General features: G+C 46.8%; 2 protein-coding genes across 2 annotated transcripts in view; one reads left to right on the forward strand and one right to left on the reverse strand.

Annotated features, from left to right (window-relative positions):
• RBAK (RB associated KRAB zinc finger) overlaps window positions 1-20,108 on the reverse strand; it is an 813,856-nt gene that overhangs the window by 570,116 nt on the left and 223,632 nt on the right. The window lies entirely within an intron of this gene.
• On the forward strand, window positions 3,747-9,512 carry LOC309854217 (speedy protein E4-like; the record flags this gene model as incomplete). Its single annotated transcript, XM_082713049.1, has 6 exons — window positions 3,747-3,861; window positions 4,357-4,554; window positions 5,422-5,480; window positions 5,964-6,049; window positions 9,097-9,265; window positions 9,450-9,512. The coding sequence occupies 6 exons, from the start codon at window positions 3,747-3,749 to the stop codon at window positions 9,510-9,512; spliced, it is 690 nt and encodes a 229-aa protein (XP_082569175.1).

Genomic DNA, 20,108 nt, shown 5'->3' on the forward strand with positions numbered 1-20,108 from the left:
GCAGGGTTGGGGGGGCTGCGGGGGCTCGGTCCCATCCTCTCTCCTTGGCTTGTAGCCAACTGTCCCCTCTCTATGTATCATCACACTCTCTTCTCTCTACCTGGGAGTCTCTGTACCAAATTTTTTTTTTTTTTAAGAGTTATATATTTATTTTAGAGAGGGAGTGCATGACCAAGGGGCGGGCAGAGGGGGAGACACAAAGAGAGAGAGAGAGAGAGAGAAAGAAGCAGACTACCTGCTGAGTGCCCTGCCTAGCTTGGGGCTCATGACCTTGAGATCACGATGTCCTCCCTAAGGCTTCATTTTCCCTTCATTTTCCTCCGTAGAAACCCACCACCAAAAAAGAAAGAAAAGAAAAAGAAGAAGAAAACATCACGTTCTGAGGTACCAGGGGTTAGGACTTCAACACACGAAGAGGGGGAGGGGGCTTGGACGGAAGCACACAATTTTACCCTAGCCTTGGCGTCCCTGGTCTTGTCCAGTTTGCTTCCTCACTGCCTTGGTTATGTTAACATGGGCAGAACGCTTACAGGTCATCTTATCTACATATTTTATTTTATAGGTTGAAGAGATGGGACCCTGAAGGCAGGAGGATTTGCACAAGGGCATGTGCTGCTTTGTAACAAAACCATTACCTTCCCATTCTCACCGCCCCCATCTTATTTTATTTTATTTTATTTATTTATTTGACAGAGAGAGATCACAAGTAGACAGAGAGGCAGACAGAGAGAGAGAGAGGGAAGCATGCTCCCTGCTGAGCAGAGAGCCTGACGCGGGCCTCGATCCCAGGACGCTGAGATCATGACCTGAGCCGAAGGCAGCGGCATAACCCACTGAGCCACCCAGGCACCCTCACCGCCCCCATCTTTTAGACAAGCGTATTCTAACTACTGGCTTATGTTCTCCAGATTGTCTACCAACAGGAGTCTCAGCAGATGGAGAAGGGACATCGTGAAGAGGACAGAGGACTTGAATCAGAGCAGCCGAGGTGAATCCTGGGGTTTTGCCTCAATCTTTAGCGCATCACATCCCTTGTTCTAAAAAACAATCCCAGAGGTGCCTAGGTGGCAGTGGGTTAAAGCCTCTGCCTTCAGCTCTGGTCATGGTCTCAGTATCCTGGGATCGAGCCCCGCATCGGGCTCTCTGCTCGGTGGGGAGCCTGCTATGTTGTGTGCAGTTACTGTGTCTGATATGAGATCTGTAGACTTCATCTTCTCACTGAAAAGTTTTCTTCTTTTTACCAGCCTCTCCCTAGTTCCTCCACCTTCCCCACCCCTGGCAACCTCCTTTTTTTTTTTTTTTTTAACCTTCGGTTTCTCTGAGTTTGACTTTTTGTTGTTTTTTTAAGATTTCCCATATAAATGTTACCACGCAGTATTTGTCTTTCTCTGTCAGTCTTATTTCATTCCACATAATGCCCTCAAGGTCCATCCATGTTGTCACAAATGGCAGGATTTCCTACTTTCTCACCTCTATACAAATACCAATCTACAGCTCCCTGTGTATGGACCTCACATCCTCTTTATGCACGCCTCTGTTGACGGACACCAGGGTAGTTTTCCTATCTTGGCTATTGTGAGTAATGGTGCAATGAACACAGGAGGGCAGATAGTTCTTTAATATCCTGTTTTCATTTCCTTTGGATGTATACCCGGCCATAAGAGTGCCAGATTATATGGTACTTCTGGTTTTTTGGGGTTTGTTCGTTTGGTTTTTTAAAATCTTTGGAGAAACCTCCATATGGTTTTCTGGGTGAACTGGTTTGACTTTATTTATGCTTGGACTGGGCTCCTTAGCTATCCGTAAGTTTGATCAAAGTGCAAAATAAAACTTGAGGCACATCCTGAATTAAAGATGTGTTTTTCATCCAAGGTCATACAATGGATCGAAAGCAAGGCTTACCCAAAATGTGGACTCAATACTGGCGTCCATCAACAGATGGATGGATAAACTGAAAATGGTATGTATGTATCACTGTTCTTCTATGATTGTGAAAGGAACATGTAAAATGCAAACATACACACACACAGAATGGATATTATTCATCTTTAAAAAGGAAGGAATTCTGTCACACACTATAACACAAAGGAGCTTGGAAGACATTTTGTTGAATGAAATAAATCAGAAACATACGCATAAAATATTGCATGATTCTACTGATAGGAGCTATCTGAAATAGCCCAATCTCTAGAGACAGAAAGTGGAATGGTGCTTGCCAGGGGCTGGGGGAGGGGAGAAGGGGGAGTTCTCCTTCAGTGGGTGCAGAGTTTCAGTTTCAGGGAAGACGAAAAAGTTCTGGAGAAGGATGGTGCTGATGGTCGCACAGAGACCCGAAGGTGCATACTGCTACCAAATCATACCCTCAAAAATGGTTAAAATGGTAAATTTTCAGTCCTGTTATTTTAACACAGGAGGAGAGAGTGAGCAAGATTCAGATGCACAGGTGAGAAGCAGAGGTAGGAGGTAGGAGGTTGGGAAGAGGCTTCCTCTGATGTTAATGGACAGCTGGCCAAGACCTCTGTGACGGCGTCTGCGCTCCCACATGCTTCCCACCTTCTTGGTTAAACAGATTCTGCCTTAAACGGGAGATTTTTCCATCTAGCCTTTTTGTGCATGTGGCATTTTGTTCAAAAGATACACAAGTGGTCCTGAAGTTTCTGGGTCGAGAGTGATACACGGGCTTACAAATTTCAGATGCAGACTAGAGCTGATTAATTGCGATCAAGGGGCAGGTTTTGGGTGGTCCAGGGACTTCTTAAGTTGTAGACACCGTCTGATTGTGTGAGAACACAGGTACAGTTATCTACCGGTTCAGGTTCCCAAAATGTCTCTTGGGCTCAGAGATGCCTCAGAGGAGAGCGTGAGTGCTCCCCCACCACTGAACACCCACCCCCAACACAATGTCAGTAAAACATGGAGCGGAAGAAGTCTACCAAATTAAGCGATTTAAACTAACTTTTTTTTTAAAAAAAATTATTTATTTATTTGTCAGAGAGAGAGAGGGAGAGGGAGCGAGTGAGCACAGGCAGAGAGGCAGGCAGAGGCAGAGGGAGAAGCAGGTTCCCCGACGAGCCAGGAGCCTGATGTGGGACTCAATTCCAGAATGATGGATCGTGACCTGAGCCGAAGGCAGCCGCTTAACCAACTGAGCCACCCAGGTGTCCCTTAAACTAACTTTTAATTCCAACAAGTCCATGTACCTGGACCTTCTTGACATACTTATGTCTGTCTTGTAAGTTCTTACGTTTCGGCCCATCCCAAATTCCCTTGTCTCTTTCCTCCTTCTCGCACTAGATTGTGCCCTGAATTAGGAATAGGAAGGATGGAGAGAGCCCAACATGTGCCAAGAGGGGAGAGAGCCGGGCATCTGCTGGAGAGGAGTAGAGTGATCCAGACCCCTCGAAGACAGTGTTGGAGGATGGTCCAAGGCTGGGTCGGTGGCTGGAAACAGCCCTTACCTCGAGATCCCAAACTGGACACCAGTGTGGCAGTTACGTGTTTCCCTTCAAACTGGTTGCCAGGCTGGAATGACCTGTGACATCAGAGGCTTCCGACCTTCCTGATTGGAAGGACCAGATTCCATGGTGCTTGGCAGCAGAGGTGGACAACTGTATCTTCACAGACCTTTTCGCCACTCCTGGCTTTGCCCCAGCTTGGAGAAGGGATCAAGGGCTTGTGTTCGGTCGAAATTAGCCCAGAACAGGGTCTCAGGTTTCTGGGAGGACAGAAAGAGCTTGGGAGAAATCATGGCTGATGAACATCCTAATCAACCGCATTCCCAGTCTGAGGACCAGAGTCCCCAGCCTAGCACCTCAGGGTACCCCTTCAATGTGGTGGATGATGAAATCCCAGGACCATCAGGTGAGAAAGGAGGAAGAGGAACGGACTTGAGAGGCTTGGCTAGTAAAGAGGAATGGGTACAAAAGTCAGGAAGGAGTGTCTGAGTAGGGTGTGTGTGACAGGAGAGATCCAGAAAGCCGGGGATTGGAGAAGGAAAGTATAGGAGTTGGGGACAAAACTGTAAGCATGGAAGGAATACCCAAGAAGCAGGGAAAGAGGGTTAGGAGATGAGGTCCAAAGAGGAGGTAAAGGAAGAGAGGTAATTATGTCATTATTCCCAGGGGAGAAGTTATCTACAATGAAATTTTGAGGATGGGGGTGGTGAAACAGTGCCAAAGATGAATGGGGACAGATGTGTATCAACAAAGGAGAAAGATGGAAACATGGTTGGGGAGATGTCAATTGTCAGGAAGGCTGGAGAGAATGAAGGGGAAGTTGGGGTTTTTGGAGGGGGAGAAGGGGTGGCTGAATTCCAAAGACAAAAGCCTCATACTGTAGCCTGGTTTCTTCACTCAGCCCCCTGGGTAGACCCCCGCCCCATGCCTGAGTCCCCCACAAGGAAGAGAGGAAGGGATGAGTCAGATGAGGAGACAGGCTCTGGCGCTGAGGACATCTGGGTCGTGGAGTCACTGTGTGGCCTCAAGATGAAGTTGAAGAGACAACGGGTGTCTTCAGTGCTCCCTGAACACCACGAGGTCTTCAAAAAGTTGCTTGGTAAGAAGATCTCCTCCAACCCTCTTCCATTATCTCTTTAAATTCAAGAAGCTTCCAATGGAAAAGAATTTTCCAGTGGAAAAGAATTCTCTGAAGGTTGGTGAGCTCTCCATCCTTGGAGGACTCCATAATGATCCGTCACTGGGGACACATAAAAATGACAGAGGATTAGGTGAGACTTGGAGAAAGGTCTGTACTTGGGATGAGAAAGCTTGGTTTCAGTTAAACTCCTGAGATGTCTTAGTTCTTATTGGTCTTTTGCTTTTTTTTTTTTTTTTGATATTTTATTTATTTGTCAGAGAGAGAGAGAGAGAGATCACAAGCAGGCAGAGGAAGACAGAAAAAGAGGGGGAAAGCAGGCTCCCCGTTGAGGAGAGAGCCTGATGTGGGGCTCGATCCCAGAACCCTGGGATCATGACGTGAGCCGAAGCAGAAGCTTTAAGCCATGGAGCCACCCAGGTTCCCCTTATTGGCCTTTTGACTCTAAATGTCTTTGGCTGTGTGTGTGGAGTTGGGCAGGGGGTGTGGAAATGACATGCCATCTTTAGACCCTTATGTCACTGTGGGATGAGAAAATGACAGGGAATGACTGTGGTCTCCGCAGTGGCATGTCCATGCATGATGAGACAGCTTCCCTGTTGACCTCCCATCCAATCTTACAGGTGTGCTCCCTCAGCCTCCCCACGCCAGAAGCCACCAAATTTCCCTGGGAGGTGGCTGGTCTTTGCTCCCTTTTGCCCATCAGCCTCACCGCTGGCCACATCCTGGAAGTTCCCCAGGAGAGGCATCATTCTCCTCTTTGCCCTGGAACGCTCCCACAGTAACCCCATTGTGCTTGTCAACCTGACCTATGCCCTCTTTTCACAGAGGATCCTGTCATTCAAAAATTTCTGGCCTGGGACAAAAATCTGAGCGTATCCGACAAGGTATCATTGTTCTCCACTCAGATGTGTTCTTGCTCCAACATCTGTCCTGGGGCAGGGCGATGCCTCCAAAACCCTGTCTCCAACCTCATCCTGCCAACACTTCCCGCTGGGGACCTCGTGGTTTCCTGCAGGTCCTCTGGGACCTGAGTCCCAGGCGTGCCCCTCAGGCTGTTGCCACCTTAAGTCCCTACTCTCTCAGCTCTTGGGTGGGGCTCCCTTGGCTCCAGCTTCTCAGAGACCCTCCAGAGGCCGGCTGTCCTGAAGACAAGCCCTCAGACCAGCACAGCTTGCTATCCTGGGAGCACCATCAACCCTTCCCTTGACTTCTTTGGTTTGCAACCAACCTGTTGACACCAAATAAGCAAATTCACCCAGTCTGTCAAAGCGGGAGCACCTGCTCCAGCCTCCTGTCCCCATCCCCCACTGGTTTTCCTCGCCCAGGATGTCACCTCTCTCTGACACTGTGTCTCCTCTTGCCACCAGTATCTCCTGTCTATGGTCATAGCTTACTTCAGCCGTGCTGGCCTCTTCTCCTGGCAGTACCAGCGAATCCATTTCTTCATAGCCCTGTGAGTATTTTTGTCTCATCCCTCAGTAGAATTCGCTACCTGGGTGGATGGAGGGGGAAAGTGGGACCCTAACCTTTCATCTACTTTTTTTTTTAAACCATTTGTAACTGTTTATTACCCTACTTTTTAAAAACACTGTTGACCCCGTGTATAAAAACGATGGGATTATAGTATAGTGTTTTTTAGACTGTTTCTTGTAAACACAAACATCCCTGACGTCAGCCAGGAGAAGCAAACAGAAGACCCTTCTAAGAGGACAGAAGGAAGGAACGGACACGGCCCTGCCCTGAGCAAACAGACTAGCGAAGCAGCCGGTCCTGATCCTCCGTCTGTCCCCTTCCAACGGCGATACCAAGCATAATTGTTTTCCTCTACGAATTCCCAGCACAAATGCCTCGATTCACGCCCCCAAGACTTAGCACAGATCTGTTGTGAGTGTTTCCGCGGGTGTGTCTTACAACACTGTCCCCAAGCCTGCGGGCGCTATGTGCATGAAGTCCTTCAAAGCTCTGGTCTCCTCCTCCACTCTCCAGGGCCAGTGGTGTTCTGGGTCAAGGCAAGGCTTCTGAGATTGGATCCAACCCTTTCGTCTTCGTCCGATTTGCTCATCCCCTTGGTGTTTCAACCTTCTAAGGACACTTCCCTCTGTTCCTATATTGCGTTTTCTGTCTAGGTAATTTTGCACCTATACCTGAGGAAAACAACTTGTCCTCAAGGTCAACTTCAACTCCCAAATCTTCAGATGCTCCCCCCTTCCCCGCCCCGCCAACCTCCCTGACTTCTGCACCGCAGCAGCACTTCTGTTAAAATCCGAGTGTCATGGATATTCTGGACTATGGTTATTTCCTATCCACTCACCGTTCCACCCCCCTGTCCCCTTCCCCAATCCCATTAGACTCGATGCCTGCAGGACTTGTCAACATATTACCACACTCTCAAAGCACTGCAGAATTCCTTCTGTTTTGCATAGGTTTAAGTTATGTTGGGACTAGGAGGTGATCAGTATTGCACTTGAACATGAGAAAAAGCATCATTTATTCATTCAACAAATACATATAGAGTACACCTAATGGACCAAGGACATGAGGCAATGGGAAGAGAGGTTCAAGAGTGCGTGTTGAATTAATGCACCCAATGAACCCAGTCCTGTATTAGTCATTTGGTAGGAAAGTCATGGTTACAGAATAGAACAGGGTCAGCTCCTGCCCATGAGAGATGTATATGGTCTTGCTCTATGGGAAGACAGGTTTGTGCACAAACTCGCTAAAGGGAAGGGGTGGGTGTGGGTGTTCCCCCACAGGACATGCCCTCAGGCTTCCCATTGAGTTCCCTCTCCATCCTCAAGCTAGGAGAAGTCTCTGCTGAGCCATGCCTTCCTTTTTTAAAAATTTTTTATTTTTAATTTTTTATAAACATATATTTTTATCCCCAGGGGTAGAGGTCTGTGAATCACCAGGTTTACACACTTCATAGCACTCACCAAAGCACATACCCTCTCCAATGTCCTTAATCCCACCTCCTTCTCCCAACCCCCTGCCCCCAGCAACCCTCTGTTTGTTTTGTGAGATTAACAGTCACTTATGGTTTGTCTCCCTTCCAATTCCATCTTGTTTCATTGATTCTTCTTCTACGCACTTAAGCCCCCATGTTGCATCACCACTTCCTCATATCAGGGAGATCATATCATAGTTGTCTTTCTCTGCTTGACTTATTTCGCTAAGCATGATATGCTCTAGTTCCATCCATGTTGTCACAAATGGCAAGATTTCATTTCTTTTGATGGCTGCATAGTATTCCATTGTGTATATATACCACCTCCTCTTGATCCATTCATCTGTTGATGGACATTTAGGTTCTTTCCATAGTTTGACTATTGTGGACATTGCTGCTATAAACATTCGGGTGCACGTGCCCCTTTGGATCACTACGTTTGTATCTTTAGGGTAAATACCCAGTAGTGCAATTGCTGGGTCATAGGGCAGTTCTATTTTCAACATTTTGAGGAACCTCCATGCTGTTTTCCAGAGTGGCTGCACCAGCTTGCATTCCCACCAACAGTGTAGGAGGGTTCCCCTTTCTCCGCATCCTCGCCAGCATCTGTCATTTCCTGACTTATTGATTTTAGCTATTCTGACTGGCGTGAGGTGGTATCTCATTGTGGTTTTGATTTGTATTTCCCTGATGCCGAGTGATATGGAGCACTTTTTCATGTGTCTGTTGGCCCTCTGGATGTCTTCTTTGCAGAAATGTCTGTTCATGTCCTCTGCCCATTTCTTGATTGGATTATTTGTTCTTTGGGTGTTGAGTTTGCTAAGTTCTTTATAGATTCTGGACACTAGTCCTTTATCTGATATGTCGTTTGCAAATATCTTCTCCCATTCTGTCAGTTGTCTTTTGATTTTGTTAACTGTTTCCTTTGCTGTGCAAAAGCTTTTGATCTTGATGAAATCCCAGTAGTTCATTTTTGCCCTTGCTTCCCTTGCCTTTGGCATTGTTCCTAGGAAGATGTTGCTGCGGCTGAGGTCGAAGAGGTTGCTGCCTGTGTTCTCCTCAAGGATTTTGATGGATTCCTTTCGCACATTGAGGTCCTTCATCCATTTCGAGTCTATTTTCGTGTGTGGTGTAAGGAAATGGTCCAATTTCATTTTTCTGCATGTGGCTGTCCAATTTTCCCAGCACCATTTATTGAAGAGGCTGTCTTTTTTCCATTGGACAGTCTTTCCTGCTTTGTCGAAGATTAGTTGACTGTAGAGTTGAGGGTCTATTTCTGGGCGCTCTATTCTGTTCCATTGATCTATGTGTCTGTTTTTGTGCCAGTACCATGCTGTCTTGATGACAGCTTTGTAATAGAGCTTGAAATCCGGAATTGTGATGCCACCAACTTTGGCTTTCTTTTTCAATATCCCTTTGCCCTCTTGATGACTGAGTGGCACTCTGTGACACTGGGTAATAAGCAACCTATGTCCTTGCTGGGAAGCTGAGCTCAGGTGGGGGAGGGGCATCCTTCCCGTCCTGCTCCTGACCAGCCACCTGATGTCTCTCTCCAGCTACCTGGCCAGTGATATGGAAGAGGATAACCAGGCCCCCAAACAGGCCATCTTTTCATTCCTCTATGGGAAGAACCGGTCCGAGCGACCCTTGTTCCACAAACTGAGATTCCAATTTATACGATCCATGAACTGGAGGACCAGGGTGTCCCGAGAAGAGTGTGAAGAGGTAGGTTGGCTGGAGGGATTTAGGGTGTGGGGCCCAATGGGAGAGAGAGGAGGTGCAGCGAGGGACATGGGGATTTGGGACCAGAAAGAATTAAGGGTCTGGACGACAGGAGGGAGCAGGTCGGGGGTCGCGGGGGCAGGGCCCATCTGGAAGTTGTGTTCTCATGGGGCCGCTTGTCTTCTAGATCCAGGCTTTTGATCCAGACCTGTGGGTGTGGGGGCGAGACCGCCTCACTCTGATGCCCTAGGTCTCCTAGGGCCATGGAGGCCTGAGGTCATCGGCCTAAGGGAAGGTAGGTTACTGTCCTCATGGGTCCAGGCACAATGATTTCTTGTGTAATGAGGAGATCTGAGGAATCCAGTAGCTGAGCCCACACTCATCTCCCTAGCCCCACACGTCAGCCTTCCATGCACTATGAGGTGGAAGCCGTACACGCACTCAGGTCCCAGCCACGAGCTGACAACCCCACAGAGCCATGACTCAGGGAGACGTGTGGAAAACCTTAAGGACCTCAGGAAAACTAGTTTGTCACAGAGGCATGGACTTGGCTGAAATAATTCCATGGAAACCAACTGGGCCCAGATGATAGCTCTGAGGAAATGTTGACTTTCTGTGAAAAGGGAGCAAGTTTCCAATTTTTTCCCCTACATTGTGTTTTTACTTTCTCTTTCATGCCTCAGAGATATGAACTCTGGGGATTTATTTACAACAAAGTAAATGTCTAACAATAGGACATTGGATGGAACAGTCTATGTATCCAATAATAAAAGATCAATATGGACTAGCTGTGTGTTCATCCACATTTGCTTGCGAACACATTGCTTATGTCAGATGGCATCTGTGAGTCCTTTGTGTCCCCTGCCCACTTCTGGACGAGTCTCTCATCTCGTTCCATTACATCTTTCCCCTCAGGTTCACAGTCAAGGAGTTTGTCAGAATGAGTGAACCTTCAGAAATACTAGTTTCAGGGTGCCTGGGTGGCTCAGTGGGTTAAAGCCTCTGCCTTCAGCTTAGGTCATGATCCCAGGGTCCTGGGATCGCGCACCACATCGGGCTCTCTGCTCAGCCAGGAGCCTGCTTCCCCGTCTCTCTCTGCCTGCCTCTCTGCCTACGTGTGATCTTTCTGTCAAATAAATAAAATCTTTAAAAAAAAAAAGAAATACTAGTTTTAGCATAGCTTAATGTGATCAGCACATAGAGTTATAGATTTGGGCAGAGGATTAAGTAAAGATTTGGTTTAAATCATGTGAACTAGTTCTCAGTCCATTCGAGCTCCCACAAAAAAGTTCTACATGGCTTTGAGCAACAGACATTTATTTCTCATGGTTTGGAGGCTGGAAGTCTGCGAGCAGGGTGCCGGACCCTTTACAAGGTTGCAGACTAAGAGGGTTCTGAGTTATGTCACTGGGGTCTCTTTCATCAGAGCACTACTGCCATTGTTGAGGGCACCCCCCCCTCGTGGCCCAATCATCCCAAAGACCTCATCTTATAGCACCATCACCTTGTGGGTTAGGATCTCAAGGTACAAATTTGAGGGAGGTGAAGAGACAAACATTAGACCATGCAGCACTGACCAAATTTAGGACTAGGTGTTATGGTTAAACATTAGGATCTAGGGTTAGAATGGAGGATTAGGTGGTCTCATGATTCATGATGTTGATGTTTGCAGTATGGTTCTTTGTTCAGACATTAAGTAGCAAAAAAGGACCAAGGTGAGTTTCAGGTCGAAAGCAACATTCTCTCAAGTTTGTTAGTTTGTTTTGTTGTTGTTGTGGTTTTGTTTTTGTTTTATTTTTAAAGATTCTATTTGTCAGAGACAGAGAGAGAACACAGGCAGGGGAGTAGCAGGCAGAGGGAGAAGCAGGCTCCTCATTTGAGCAAGGAGCCTGATGTGGAACTCATTCCCGGTTACCTGAGCCAAAGGCAGACGCTCAACCGCTTGAGCCACCCAGGCCACCCTCTAGTTTGCTTTACTCCCTGAGCAGAATCACCTAGAGTCCTGGCTATCAAGCAGATAACCGGGTGTGACCTTAGGCTCATGAAAAAATTTGGGGGGTCAGGGTCACCAAAGTCCAAGAGTCATAACTGAAAATGAATTGGGGTTTAGAATGAAGGATTAGAGATAAAGTTGGATTTATGAATTAGTCTAAATTCTGGTTAGAACTGACCAAGATGTCTGGAGCGTTGACTCCTTGTGATCTGACTTCCTCTCTTTCTCTCAATTTCAGATCCCTGAGCCCCGGGGAGACGCAGGTTTACAGCAGGAAATCAATCTAGACACTAACAACAGGCATGAGGAAGGAAGAGAGGAGTCTCTTGTGCAGATAATCTAGAAGAACCCAAGACCTTATAAAATTAGCTAAAGGGAATTTTCATATTGTACTCCGAGGAGCTGCGAGTACCTATAGGAGACCAGAGAAGGACAATAAGAAACCAGGCCTTTGTTCAGGATCCACCCTTTCCTGGGGTGGTACCAAAAATTATGTCAGATTTTTTAAAATTCAAATCTCGTTTGAGGTAGGAGTTGGAGATCCTGTTTTTTATGCATTGGGACACAAACAAGGAGGAGATTACTTCAAAAATATAAAACGAGAGACAAAGGATTATCATAACCTAATATTACGCCATGAATTTCATTGGTATATTTTGAAAATGTTGTCCTTAGAACTATTTTATTTATTTTTATATTTTATATTTATGTATGTATTTATAAAAGTTCTGAAATAGTCATAGTTTTCAAAACATGTTCCTACAAAGTTTTGTGATGAGATTACACCTGTAGATAAAATATTGTTGACATATTCGGCATAGGTTTTTGTGTTTTTACTATAGCTATATATCAATTACACTTATAACTAGGTAGGTGATTCCCTCAAGTTGTTATTACTGTAAATGTTTATTTGACATGTAGTCTTCATTATTAAATTGTGGGAATCAGTTGTAATTCCTTTACTTGCCTGGATGATACGTTTGTAAGTTGTTTTATGTTATTTTAGGTTATTAAAGAGGACACTGCAATGTGTCTCTTGAGGAAACATAATAAAGATAAAAGTCTTCATCTTCGTGGTGTTTGTGGTCATCTCAATGGTCTTACAGTTCACTGTCCAATGATACTCTTTCTTAATGGGGTTGTGATTATTCAGCCATACTTCTTACCTTTGAAAAATAAGAGTAAGTTTTTTTTTAATGAGGATGTGAGGTTTTTTTTTAAGATTTTATTTATTTATTGGACAGAGAGAGATCACAAGTAGGCAGAGAGGCAGGCAGAAAGAGACAGGGGAAGCAGGCTCCCCTCTGTACAGAGAAACGGATGCAGATGCGGGCGGTCTCGAACCCAGGACCTACAGATCATGACCTAAGCCGAAAGCAGACATTTAACCCCCTGAGCCACCCAAAGGCCCCAAGTGCAAGTTACCTTTTATGTAGAAAAAAAAAAAAAAGAAGGGGCGCCTGGGTGGCTCAGTGGGTTAAAGCCTCTGCTTTCGGCTCAGGTCATGATCCCAGGGTCCTGGGATCGAGCCCCGCATCGGGCTCTCTGCTTGGCGGGGAGCCTGCTTCCTCCTCTCTCTCTACCTCCCTCTCTGCCTACTTGTGATCTCTCTCTGTTGAATAAATAAAATCTTAAAAATAAAAAAAAGAAGATAAAGTGAACACTGAGCTTGTGTCTTAAAGCAAGAAACAAGGCAAAGATATTGAGGCAGGAAAAGGGAAAGAAGGAAGACAGAGCTATGGGGACCTAGATAATCTGAAATTCACAACAAAGGCAACGTGCCTCAGTGAGAGTATGCATTTTAGGCGATGATCTATGGCAAGCAGACCCACAGGTGCAAGGGAGCACCCTTCTTTGGAAGAAGGAAAATCTACAGTATGAGATGAAATAGAACAACTGGAAAGAAATGAGGCTTTGGGAGAACTTTCTGAGAAACACAGTAAGATAGGAGGAGCTAAAGCTGTCAAATAACAGAGGCATGGAGAAGAAAGAGTTAATGGCAGGAATCCTGAATATTGGAGGAAACCATCTTGGGAGATGGTAGCACCAGAGAATACTGGGGCTGTCTCAAATACCAAGCTTCAGTGTCCGCGGGAAGCATCCCATGGATGTCTTGGCACATAGATGCATATCACCCGTCATGAAGATCACCTGAGCTTGGTGACCAGAGTTTTTATTGGGGTTTCATTATGCAAGTGTGATTAACTCCATCATTGGCCATACCTCGAACACAGTCTCCAACTCTCTTCCTTCCCGTAGAGATTGGGCTGATATCAAGTGGTTCAAAGCCCCACCCCTGTTGGGGTTCCTGGTATGGCTGGCCCTATCCTGACTCATCTCACCAGCACAAACTCAAGTTTGGTCCACGGGGCCCAGTGTGAGTAACAAACACTCCTATCACTCAGGATACCAAAGATGTAGAGGTTCTCTCCCAGGGAGCAAGGAAGGAGAGGTATCTGAAAAATTATTTATACAACACACTGGCTATGGTAGGAGATTGGCAAAACTCAGGTGGTCAGGGAAGGTAACAGTTTGGGGACAGATCTATCACAGGAGATGTTGGAGAAGTTGAACAAATAAGGATTGAAATAATGGGGTCCTCATGGGGATTTGGAATAGCTTGGGAGATGTGAGATATTTAGGAGATGAACACAGCACTCTAGAGGAACAACAAGCAATGGAGTAAAGAGAAACCAAAGGGAAAATTGTGTGTTTGTGTGTGTTGGGGTTGGGGTTGGGGTGCAGTTCTGATAAATGAGATGAACTCCTAAGCCTGGAGCAATTTCAGAAAGTGAAACCACCAAGGTCAGAAGAGCCACACGGACATCAGCATCTGATTACAGCAGCTCAAGGAGAGGGATGGCATTCAGAATTGGGACACAGTTGATGGACTGGGAACAGCAGAGGCTAAATTCTGCAGACACGGAAACAAAGAGGAGAAACAGTATGGCAGCTTGGAAACAGATATAACATATGAGACACCTAGGACTTAAAATGTATATTTAAGAAGCTTTAGGTCTCTGCAAGGTGGCAGGTAAAGGCAGATTAGGAAACAACTCAAATGAGGAAAGACCTGAATGTAAAGGCACAAGAAACAGGACGGTGGATGCACATAATAAAGCAGTAAACAACAGGCAAGAAAGCAAACAGTCCGGTGACTGATGCCAGGTGAGAACTGGGAGTGCTTGGGAACACTGGAGCAGAACATGGTGGTTTCAGCCTGAACACCTAGAGAAACTGAGATCACGACGGATCCAGTTGAAGAGAAGGGGGAGCCGAGGCTGCTGAGAAGGGGGTGAAGCTTAAGAGACTTGGAGGATAAAGAGAGGGACCAGCTGAGAAAGTGGGAGAGGCTAGAGGCCACCGAAGGCTGAGAAGGAATACGGATCCAGGGAGGTGGTTCGGAAATGTGAGCTGATGGCAGAAGCACGTGTGGCTCCCAGAGCACAGAAGAGTCAGAGCAGCCAAGCTTCTGGAACCGGAAAGCATCCAGGGCTATAGGTGGCCGCTGAGGGGAGGTCAGGAGGCAGAAACAGCAAAGTTCAGCCACACAGCAGAGGAGCAGCGGGCTTGTCCTGAGAAGCAGGAGTGATGGAAGAAGTCCAGTGCCTGGAGATGGAAAAGTAGGAGAGTGGTGGGGATCAGGGGTGTGATGTGGCTCAGTCAGTGAAGAAGCTGCCTCGGCTCAGGTCATGATCTCAGGGTCCTGGGATCGAACCCCGCATGGGGCTCTCTGCTCAGCAGGGAGCCTGCTTACCCCCACCCTCCACCTGCCTCTCTGCCTACTTGGGATCTCTCTCTGTCTGTGTCAAATAAATAAGACTGAGTGACAAACAAGGAGGAGCTGCTTTGTGAAGGGGAAACACGGAGAAAACTAGAAAGAAATAGGAGCAGGGACTCAGGAAGAGTCCCGCGGGCAACTCCGGGGCGCCTGTCTCAGTAGCTACTCCCATTCTCTCAGCTTCTCCCTCAGCAGGCAGCCACGTTCCCTCTACTGCTACTCTCATCCTAGATAAGGCGGGATTGTCTTTTTCTTTTCAGTTTTTCCCTTTATTTCTCCTTTCCTTCCTTTCCCTTTTGCTTCCCTCTCCCTTCCTTTTCCCTTCCCTACCTTTCCCTCCCCTCCCCTTGCCTTTTTTCTTTTTAAGTGTGGCTTCTTCGAGACGTCCCCTAACTTGTGGGCGCGTGAACTCACAGGAAACAGAGGTGGGATATTTGACGGGCTCCCGAGTAAGCTGCAACAGGTGCACCGCCGCCGTACTGCGCATGTGCAGCTCGGCCTGTGTGCGTGTTCGCGCACGCGTATTGCTGCCGCGCAGCTCTCCCTTCCTGTCCGAGTTCAGGTCACCGCTCGCTGTGGTTCCCAGGCTTTGGCCTCACGCGGGCGAGCGAACTACTAACAAGACAGCAAGGAGAAAAATGAACCTCGCCTTTTCAATCAGTTCGGCAGATACAATCCATTACATAGAAGTTCTCCAGCAAAACAATACACCTGCTTCAGGGTCACAGGACTTGCCAGCCGCATTTGCTATAAGTTTTTCATTGTTCATCCTAAATGTACCTTGTCATCTTGGTGCCCATCCGTGCCAGTTGTTTCTGTCCAAAGGAAAAAGAAAACTACTTACCCATTTCTGACAAACAGGTCCTTAAAGCTCAGAGCTAGGTGTCTAGGGCCCACCCTTAACTCTCCTGGTGACAGAGAGACATTACCTTCCTTGAGGTTTACATTACAAAGAGATGGCTCCCATGCCCTTAAGAACAACCATCCCCTGTTACCATGCTAGCAAGAAAATGGTTTAGCTTCTAGGAGATTTAGATACATACAAAATCCACAGAGGAAGTTTTCTCCAGGTAACACTCGTTCCAAAGGTAATAGTACTGATTTATGCTAATGATGGGCACATAACCCATTCCTGATTTCTCTCACTGAGGAGTTGCATCAAACTAATCCTGCACAAAAGGAATGCTTCTCCGCAAGCTGCTCTGTCCGCCCTGGCTGTGGCTGTGTAGCCCGGAAGTCCTGCCCAGCTCTTGCTGCTAGCAAGTGTGGTCTGTGCCCGAATTCCCACCAACCGACTTCTCACCAACAGAATGCTGGAATTCACGAGAGGTGACCACACTTCCCCTGGGCCTGAGACTGGAAGACCTCCAGGCACGTTTCTTCTGTATTCTTTTCCATTTTCGGTAGGTAAAGGAAGGAAGCTATGCTGAGCACCTTGGGGAAGACAGGCAGAGCCCCCCGCCTGTCCCGTCTATTGGGTCCTGGCCTCCTGCTCTTGTCTCCCCCATTGGCACTGACCTGCTCACCTGAAGACTGGGACTCTGCTCTGTCTCTCTGTCCACTCTGGTTCTCTGCCTGTGAACTCTGGCTGTCATGCCCCCCTCCCCCTCACCACACAACTCTGTCCCTGCAACTCAGAGACATCCTGGGCACCCCCAGGACCCCTGCCACATACCTCAGCCTAGATAACTCTCTGTGCGGTGAACTGGAAGCTCTTGGGGGCTCACTCCTCTCTCCAAATGGCTAAAACCTGTCATTTCATATATTCATATATTTCCCCCTCCTAGAAACTTCTTTAAGCAGGGAAGGCAAATCTGAACCCTGTGATTCTGTCTGGGCCAGAACTACCAGATCTGCACCTTTTTTTATTTTTTAAAGATTTTATTTGTTTATTTGACAGACAGAGATCACATATAGGCAGAGAAGCAGATAGAGAGGGGTGGGGGTAAGCAGGCTCTCTGGTGAGCAGAGAACCTGACATGGGGCTCAATCCCAGGACCCTGGGATCATGACCTGAGCCAAAGACAGGGGCTTTAACCCACTGGGCCACCCAGGCGCCCCTGGACCTGTACCTTTTAAAAATATATACATATTATTTATTTATTTGACAGAGAAAGGGCACAAGCAGGGGGAGCAGCAGAGGGAGAGGGAGAAGCATACTCCCCGCTAAGCAGGGAGCCTAATGCTGGTCTCTATCCTAAAACCCCAGGGTCAAAACCTGAGCCAAGGAACGCCTGGGTGGCTCAGTTGGTTAAGCAGCTGCCTTCGGCTCAGGTCATGATCCCAGCGTCCTGGGATTGAGTCCCACATCGGGCTCCTTGCTCCGCAGGGAGCCTGCTTCTCCCTCTGACTCTTCCTTCCACTCTGTCTGCCTGTGCTCGCTCTCACTCACTCTCTCTCTGACAAATAAATAAAAATTAAAAAAAAAAAAAAAAACCTGAGCTAAAGGCAGACACTTAACCGACTGAGCTACCCAGGTGCCCCAGATCTATACCTTTTAATGTGGCTTCATTAAGATCTCTTCATTTATTAGTATTTAAAATATAAAGCTTTCTCTTTTTGTATTTGTATTAAGTACAAATATTTCCCCCATTTTGTCATTGACCTTTTGAACTTAATGTTTTACTTTTATTTTCTGCCATATGGACATAATGTTTTTAAAGATTTTTATTTATTTATTCATCAGAGAGAGAGAGAGAGAGGCAGAGGCAAAAGGAGAAGCAGCCTCCTTGCTAAACAGGGAGCCCTGATGTGGAACTCGATCCCAGGACCCTGGGACTATGATGTGAGCCAAAGGCAGATGCTTAACCATCCAAGCCCCCCAGATGACCCTCACTTTCTCTTCCTACTTTTCTTCTGTTTTGACACCATACTTGAAGAAGCCTTTCCAGCCCTTAATTTTCTAAGTAATTGCCTGTGTTGGCTCCTGTTTCTCTTTAACACATCAATTTTCTGAAGATCTCTGGCAGCCATCCTCAAGATTTGTGAATCATTCTTCTCTTAAAGTCTTTCAACCATTTTTTTGCCCCCAAACTAGCACATTCACGGTGACCAGGAAATGTCAGAGGCTAAGAAGCTCAAGTTTCCAATCTGTAAGAAAGAACTAGTTCTTCTTTGAAGCCTCGGGACATGCCTTGCTTTAATGGAAGGGGCCACAGAAGTGTGAGGGAAGTGACGGAATCTGAATTCCCTCTTATGCAAAATACTGGTTGGATGGGTTTACAGGGAAGCTGCAACAAAGTAAGACAACCCAGGGGCCTTAACAACAGAGATGAATTGTCTCCAAGTTCTGGAGGCTGGGAGACTGAGATCCAGGTGTGGGCCTGCCTAGTTCCTTGGCGGGGTTGGGGGGGGTGCGGGGGCTCGGTCCCATCCTCTCTCCTTAGCTTGTAGCCGACTGTCCCCTCTCTATGTATCATCACACTCTCTTCTCTCTACCTGGGAGTCTCTGTATCCAAATTTTCCTTTTTTTTTTTTTTTTAAGAGTTATATGTTTACTTTAGAGAGAGAGTGCATGAGCAATGGGCGGGCAGTGGGGGAGACAGAGAGAGAGAGAGAGAAAGAAGCAGACTCCCTGCTGAGTGCCGTGCCTAGCTTGGGGCTCATGACCTTGAGATCATGATGTCCACCCTAAGGCTTCATTTTACCTTGATTTTCCTCCGTAGAGACCCACCACCAAAAAAGAAAGAAAAGAAAAAGAAGAAGAAAACATCACATTCTGAGGTACCAGGGGTTAGGACTTCAACACACGAAGAGGGGGAAGGGGGCTTGGACGGGAGCACACAATTTTACCCTAGCCTTGGCGTCCCTGGTCTTGTCCAGTTTGCTTCCTCACTGCGTTGGTTGTGTTAACATGGGCAGAACGCTTACAGGTCATCTTATCTACGTATTTTCTTTTATAGGTTGAAGAGATAGGACCCTGAAGGAAGGAGGATTTGCACAAGGGCATGTGCTGCTTTGTAACAAAACCATTACTTTCCCATTCTCACCGCCCCCATTTTATTTTATTTTATTTTATTTTATTTTATTTTATTTTATTTATTTGACAGAGAGAGATCACAAGTAGACAGAGAGGCAGACAGAGAGAGTGAGAGAGGGAAGCGTGCTCCCTGCTGAGCAGAGAGCCTGACACGGGCCTTCATCCCAGGACCCTGAGATCATGACCTGAGCCGAAGGCAGCGGCATAACCCACTGAGCCACCCAGGCGCCCTCACCGCCCCCATCTTTAAGACAAGCATATTATAACTACTGGCTTATGTTCTCCAGATTGTCTACCAACGGGAGTCTGAGCAGATGGAGAAGGGACATCGTGAACAGGACAGAGGACTTGAATCAGAGCAGCCGAGGTGAATCCTGGGGTTTTGCTTCAGTCTTTAGCGCATCACATCCCTTGTTCTAAAAAAACAAATCCCAGAGGTGCCTAGGTGGCAGTGGGTTAAAGCCTCTGCCTTCAGCTCTGGTCATGGTCTCAGTATCCTGGGATCGAGCCCCGCATCGGGCTCTCTGCTCGGTGGGGAGCCTGCTATGTTGTGTGCAGTTACTGTGTCTGATATGAGATCTGTAGACTTCATCTTCTCACTGAAAAGTTTTCTTCTTTTTACCAACCTCTCCCTAGTTCCTCCACCTTCCCCACCCCTGGCAACCTCCTTTTTTTTTTTTTTTTAACCTTCTGTTTCTCTGAGTTTGACTTTTTGTTGTTTTTTAAGATTTCCCATATAAATGTTACCACGCAGTATTTGTCTTTCTCTGTCAGTCTTATTTCATTCCACATAATGCCCTCAAGGTCCATCCATGTTGTCACGAATGGCAGGATTTCCTACTTTCTCACCTCTATACAAATACCAATCTACAGCTCCCTGTGTATGGACCTCACATCCTCTTTATGCACGCCTCCGTTGACGAACACCAGGGTAGTTTTCCTATCTTGGCTATTGTGAGTAATGGTGCAATGAACACAGGAGGGCAGATAGTTCTTTAATATCCTGTTTTCATTTCCTTTGGATGTATACCCAGCTATAAGAGTGCCAGATTATATGGTACTTCTGGTATTTTGGGGTTTGTTCGTTTGGTTT

Source organism: Mustela nivalis (assembly GCF_964662115.1).
Source record: "Mustela nivalis genome assembly, chromosome: 19".
In the NCBI taxonomy this organism is placed as follows: domain Eukaryota; kingdom Metazoa; phylum Chordata; class Mammalia; order Carnivora; family Mustelidae; genus Mustela; species Mustela nivalis.